Below are 7,018 nucleotides of genomic sequence, written 5' to 3'. Positions count from 1 at the left end.
CTTTAAGTTGTCCCACAGATCACTGATGTACTGTTCAACTTTATATTTCTTTTTTCTCTCTGTATTTCGTTTTGAATATTTTCTTCAATCTCACTAATTTGCAATGTCTAATCTGCTATTAACCTCATCCGGCATATATTTTACCTCAGACACTGTAGCTTTAATCTCTACATTTGGACTTTTAAAAATATCTTCTGTCAGTACACCTGGAAGTCCCAAGGATCTGCCTCTTGCTTCAACAGTATTTGGATGGAACAGATCCAGGGACACCTCTTCTACCAGCCTCTGACCACCCTCCAACATGTTTTCTAGTCCCAACTTTCAGAGCCATCTTCTCAGCCACCCTCTGCCTCTGAGATCAGCTAACACCCTATTTTGAGCTTAGCTCATTATTACAGATCAACAATGAGCTGCCAGATTAATCAGAATTATTCCACTAAGTTGGAGACCGCCACCAATTGCCTGGTCAACATGCATCTGCGGGCCTCCTACACCTTCCTCTCTCTGGGCTTCTATTTCAACCATGAGGATGTGACTCTGGAGGGTGTGAGCCACTTCTTCTACAAGTTGGCTGAGGAGAAGCGCAAGGGTGCTGAGCATCTCTTGAAGATGCAAAACCAGTGTGGTGGCCACGCTCTCTTCCAGGATATGCAGAAGCCATCCCAAGATGAGTGGGGTAAAACTCAGGATGCCCTGGAAGCTGCCCTATTTCTGGAGAAGAACCTGAACCAGGCCCTTTTGAATCTGCATGCCTTGGGTTCTGCCCATGCAGACATGCATCTCTGTGACTTCCTGGAGAACCACTTCCTAGATGAGGAGGTGCAACTCATTGAGAAGATGCGCAACCTTCTGACTAACCTCCGCAGGCTGGCTGGCTCCCAGGCTGGGCTGGGTGAGTATCTCTTCGAAAGGCTCACCCTCAGCCACAACGAGGAGTCTCTGGAGCCCAGCAGCCTTTGAGGGGCCCCTTTGGCATCCCTCTGGCTCCAGGCTTATGCCTGAGCCTCTCCCTACAACACTGGGCAGCTTTTTAACCATCCTGGAGCCCTCTCCTAAGCTGTGGCTGTGGACCAAATGGAAACAACAAAGCTTTTTGCAGCAGCTGGTGAAAAAAAATTTTTTAAATATCTTCCATGTCTCTACCTGACTTTTTGAACATACACTGCCGGAGTCCAGCTCCAGCAAGCAGGTCCAGGGGTTCCCAAAGGATGAACAGCATTGGCAAAAGAGTGAAAATAAAACAAAACTAAAATAAAAAACAAAAATAAAAATGGACACAGACAACAGCAGTGTTGAACTGGCTGCTTTATTGTGGTAAATGTGCCATTATATTTGCTAGCAATTTCCTTGTAGCATATGTCATCTATGTTTTCTAGCATTACCTAATTTTAAAAATGTTCCTATGTGGAATCACCCTTTAAGGAATAACATGGTTATTTTCTCATAATGTTCCCTCCTGCCCTTTGCTTATTGATTAATTTCTTACATTATTTTCATTATGTATCTACATTTATCTATAATCTATAGAGCGTTTGCTTTGCTGTTTTCATGAAAGGTCATCTATCTCTCAACACCTCAAATGGAACAGTTACAGGGACATGACCTCTTAGTTGTTTCCCCGAACCATTTGTGGTTTGAGGAACAAAAGTGTTCGCCTTGGTCCGAGGTGCCAGGAGGGGGCCAAGAGGGCCTTAGGAACCCACGCCTTGTACATTCTCAGAGAGACGATGCACCTAGGAACTAATGAACCATTCTGTACTTTAACCGACTAGGTTCAACCATCATCTGGAATGCCTCCTGGGGGCCAAGTGGGCCTAGGGGTTGGAGTAACTTGTGCCCATAGATACACTCCTTAGTTGCCAGAGTGGGGCTTTCAAATGCATGTGTCCCTCCTGGGCTTGCAAATGTATGAGGCTATCCTTCCTTCAAATAGAGGAGTCTCCATAGGGGATGGCAAGGGTCAAATGTAGGGCCGCACAATTTCCTTGCGGAACCTATTTTCTTTTCTAATGGTTTGTTTCCCAGGGGGCCTGTCGAGGACAGTTCCCCAACAGACAATTCCCCAGGTACTTTTATTAAGGCCAAATTACATAAAAGCAGGAGGACAAGAAGCTTCATTGTCAGTGGGCCACCTTGCAGTCCCAGTCCATTCACAGCATCTGTCCTTGACATCAGGCTGGGATAGCTCGGCTTCCAGCAATACACAAAATATCATTTTAATACTGTCTGCTAATTCCAACGTGTATACCAGGTCTGGATTGGCTTCAATTAATTGTTGTCTCTGCAAAATGGTGCATATTTTCTTGCTTTCTTTGTTTACCTAGTAATCTTGACTGGATGGCAGACATTGTGAACTTTACCTTGTTGAGTGATGGATATTTTTGAATTTTTGTAAATATTCTTCAACATTGTTCTGAAATGCACTTAAGTTACTTGGAAATCATTTGATCCTTTTGGGCCTTGCATTTAAGAGGTTATAGAATAAACTAGAATAGCATTTAGTTCAAGGGTAATAATCATTCCCCATTGTTGAGGCTATACTCTTCTGAGGATTCTGCAAATGCTGCGTGAATGATGAGGTTTTCTAGACTGGCTGGTGGGAACACCGCTGTTAGCCCTATGCAAGCATCAGGTATTATTCTCTGTGATATTTCACATAGTTCTTTCTCGAGCCTCGGGTCATAATTTCACATGCTTGTGCCGATAAATACTCTTGAATATTTGAAGGTGATTTTCTGCAAATCTCTGGAGTTCTCTCTGCACAGCTCTCTCTTTTCTGGCACTTTGCACTATGAACTTTAATCGCTTGGTCTCCCCGGGCTCTTAGCTCCATGTCCTCAATTCAAGGAGTCCAAAAAGATCCACCTGAGTTCTACTCTTCTTTTCTGTGCCCTGGAAACTTTCAAGGCAGAAAGCTGGGGAAATCATGGGAATTGTTTCATTTGTTTCCTATCTTTTAGGGATTACTGTCCTTCATTGCCTGATGACCATTGTTTCATACATTTAATCTGATTCATTGTTCTTGCATCAGGTAGGATGGTAAATGCAATCATTGTTACTCCGTGATGGTTGAAAGCAGAAGTCCTAAAGGCTCCTCTAGATCTGCCTTAAAAAACTTAAAAGAAAGCACCGAAAGAATCAAACTCAAATAACTTAGTTGCATGTCAGGATGAAGTTCAAACTCTTTAAGAATATAACAAAGCCCAGTGTCTAACAATGTAAAATTCACAATGTCTGGCATCTAATAAAAATTACTATGTATACAAAGAACCAGGAAAATATGACCCACACCCAGGAGAAAAATCAACCAATAGAGACAGATCCAGAAATGACAGAGGTAATAGAGTTAGTGGACAAAGAATTAGAATTGTATAAGTATATTTGAGGATATAGAGGAAAACATGAGCATGATGAGGAGAGACATGAAAGATACATATTTTAGAGAGAATCAGAGACTTGGATTCTAGGATTGATGCTTCCACAGGCTGGCTGTATGACCCTAGAGAATACCTCTACCTAGAGAATACCGTCTCTGGGCTAATGACATCTCTAAGACTCTCTTCCTCTCCATCTCTTTCTCATCCCATAAGCTCTACATCCTAAATGTCTACCTGTCTCCATCTCCACTTCCTAATCATCTCTCCCCCAGACTATGGCAAACCTCTCATCCCAACTACCACCACACCCAATCCTTTTCTCCCACAACATAGCCAGAGAGATTTTTCTAAAATGAAAAATAAACCATGCCTGTTTTCTGGCCTTTCAGTGCCCTTAGGATAAAGTTCACAGTTCATATTGCAGACTCAAGGCCCCTCTTGGTCTGGTCCTTCCCTGCTTGCTCTCTTGAGCCTTTGGGGAAACCATTCTTGCCTTTCCCTCCTGGCTTCACTCCTATTCTTTCATCCTGGGGCATCCTGTCTGGAATATTTCTCCCAATGATGTTTCATTCAGTTCATGCCTGATTCTTCATTAAATTCCCAGCTTAAATGCCACTTCCTCAAGGCCCTCCCATAACTCAGGTGCTGCTCCTGCCATGTGCTCTCATATTTCTTTGCTTCCATAATCACGGCACTTATCTCACTTATCTCACCATATTATTATTATATTATATTATATTATATTATATTATATTATAATAATTGCTTAATTTTCTCTCCCCATCCCAACCTCTGTGCCTGGTCTCCATGGTATCCTAGCACCTAACCCAGGGTTTGGTTCTAAAATAAGTGAATATTTATCCTCTATAACGTACTGTAGTTCTGCTCCTTGTGTCCCCGTTCTAGGCCATGCCCCTGTAACCCTGGATTCCTGACCTAGCCTCAGATCAGCCCCCCTGCCCAAGGGTCTCCTTCGTTTAATCCACCCTGCTCACAGCAGCAAGAACCATCGTCCTCAAGCATCATTTTGATCATATCACTCCCCTTCTTAGAAGCCTACAATAGCTCCAATTGCCTCTTGAATTAAATTAAAACTCCTAATCATGGGTCTCAAGGGTCTCTACCAATTAGCTGCCTCCCTTCCCCCACACCTAGCTGCTGTCATCTTTTCACAGGCCCTCCACATGGCTTCCCCTGCTGCCCTGCAAATCTGCTATGGGCCCACCTCCTCCCTAAGCTAGCTCTATGGCACTCTCTCCTCCTTTCTGAGCTTTCTCTCTTTCATTCTGCATCTCATATCCTTTCCTGCACTTAAAAAATATGGCTCAATAATCTTTTCCTTCATGACTGTTTCCTAAATCAACTCCATGTGGCTTTGCCCTTTCTAGCATAACCTGTTTTCAGGTATGTAGAATATTTGTGCTTATATGTATGCCTTATGGCTTCTGCTAACTTATTTTTGGTACTGTCTTCCCTATTAGGGTTCAGCAACTCGAAGGACAGGAACAATGTCTTTTTTTCCCTTGTAACTCCCTGTGATCCTCAGGCAGTTTCGGTGTGTGAAGTCCTCGATTACCTTTGCAACAGATATGATGGGGACGGGGGAGACTGGAAAGTGGGAATTCCTAAAGGAAACCAGTTTCTCCTCAGGTTTGCCAGACTAGACTCTAGTCAGTCTGACGGGTGCAGCCCCAGCTAAGCAGGAGATAGTTGGTGCCCAACACCCCCACCGTGGGGGGAATCTTAGTGTGGTAGTAAGAAAGAGAGACAAAAACAAACTTTTCTGAGTGCCTGCCCAGTGCCAAACACTGTGCTGGGAACTTTATATATATTATTTCATGCCTCCCTCCGAACACCCTGACAAATTAGGGATGATTATTCCTGACTTACAAGTACATTAGGAGTCAGAGAGGTGGGTTTAATCTGCCTGGTCACAGATTCAGGTCTTCCTGATCCAAAACACATGCTCCTGTTTTCATACCAAGGAAGACATATTTCTGAATGAGTGGACTTTCTGGCAGGGTGCCCCAAATCTACACCACAATTAGAACACACACTGACGGGGCACCTGGGTGGCTCAGTTGGTTAAGCTTCCAACTTCAGCTCAGGTCATGATCTCCCAGTTCATGGGTTCAAGCCCCGCATCTGGGTCTGTGCTGACAGCTCAGAGCCTGGAGCCTGCTTCAGATTCTGTGTCTCCCTCTCTCTGCCCCTCCCCCATTCGTGCTCTGTCTCTGTCTCTCTCAAAAACGAATAAACACTAAATTTTTTTTTTAAATATATAACTTATATACAATATCAGAGTGTTCACAGACATGCCTTACTTCTAGCCATAGGTTTATGTAGACCTCAGGCCTGCAGAGAGAACTACATGTTCTCCTCATGCCTTTCCTATTTTCCAGACTCCGGAACCTATTAAAGGTAAATATGTGAGGACCCTGTGTCAATATTATTTATGTACATGTTTCAAATGATGTTCTCCATAAGTTTTGAGTTAAAGATCCAAAGCCTAGCTTCAACATGGAGACCTCTGAGAAAACCTAGGGATTGAAAAGTAGTTGCAGAAGGGGCTTTTGTGAAAATAAATTTCATGTCCCTTCGCAAGGTGGGTTGTGCCTGTATTAATCTGTGGTCCCTACTGTTAGGTTTTAATCACACCTTTATTTCCAGACCGGCTTTCGTCATGATTGTAGACAACACTATCATTCCATTTCAGCTTAATTTTTTGGAGCTCATGCCAGAGTCTGCTCTATTTACAAGGGGAAGCTCCTTTCAAACAGTAAACTCATTTTCCTGGGAAACTCTTTCCTTTGTAGTTGAGGAGAAAGGAAAAAGGGAAAACCTGGAGGCTCTGGGGAGGATGTTTGAGGCTGAAGAGTGACATCTCTCGGTGGAGAGATGGAAGGGACTTCTAATTAGGCCACTTTTTACTGGGACGTGTAGGAAATCGAGTGTCCATAGCTTCAGAGTGTCCACGAGCCCCTCAAAGTCGTATGCGACATTTGGGGTGTAAAGTGTGTATTTTTCTGAAAAAGTGGTCCAGAGCTTTCATCAGGACCTCAAAGCGTTCTTTGCTTATGGAAGTGAAGGTCTCCTGGGTTGGGCCTGTAGTTCCTGTGTTTGAGGTCAAAAGATTACCTGCAGCAGAACCACAGCGGGGTGGTTGTTGGAAAGTCAGATTCTGGGGCCCCCACCCCCAGTCTTCTGAATTACAATCTCTAGGGGTATGACCTGATCACTGAATCTTTAACCACTTTCCTGGGTGATTTGGTTAAATTTCTGAATTTGCTAGGAGGTTTCAAATGTTTGATATCATTTTTTAGAATAAGGCTAGCAATTACAGTGTAGGAAGTGCTTACATTTCCCCAAATAGGCCTGGGTTCGAATCCCAGCTCAGCTACTTACTGAATGTGTAACCTGGCAAGTTATGAATCTCTCTGAAACTTAGTTCCCCTACCTATAAATATGGGGCTAATTTATCTGTTTTGAGATAATATTGCTTAATACGTAGTAAGAATCCAAAAAGTATTCTTTATGGTTCATAGCTTCTCTTAAACATTGAGTATTCCCTTAAACTCTCTAGGTCTAATGTGTATATTTTATATGCTTTATGAGACTTTTTTCATAAAGGTATTGTCAAT

At 43.1% G+C, this 7,018-nt stretch overlaps 1 protein-coding gene across 1 annotated transcript; it reads left to right on the top strand.

Annotated features, from left to right (window-relative positions):
* Positions 1–326: 326 nt before the first annotated feature.
* Positions 327–960, top strand: LOC102963079 (ferritin light chain-like). Its single transcript, XM_042987618.1, has one exon. It carries the CDS (start codon positions 406–408, stop codon positions 958–960), a length of 555 nt encoding a protein of 184 aa, XP_042843552.1. The 5' UTR covers positions 327–405.
* Positions 961–7,018: the final 6,058 nt, after the last annotated feature.

The sequence above is a fragment of the Panthera tigris genome, chromosome B2 (genome assembly GCF_018350195.1).
Source record: "Panthera tigris isolate Pti1 chromosome B2, P.tigris_Pti1_mat1.1, whole genome shotgun sequence".
Lineage (NCBI taxonomy): Eukaryota > Metazoa > Chordata > Mammalia > Carnivora > Felidae > Panthera > Panthera tigris.
This window is presented reverse-complemented; position numbering and strand designations above follow the sequence as displayed.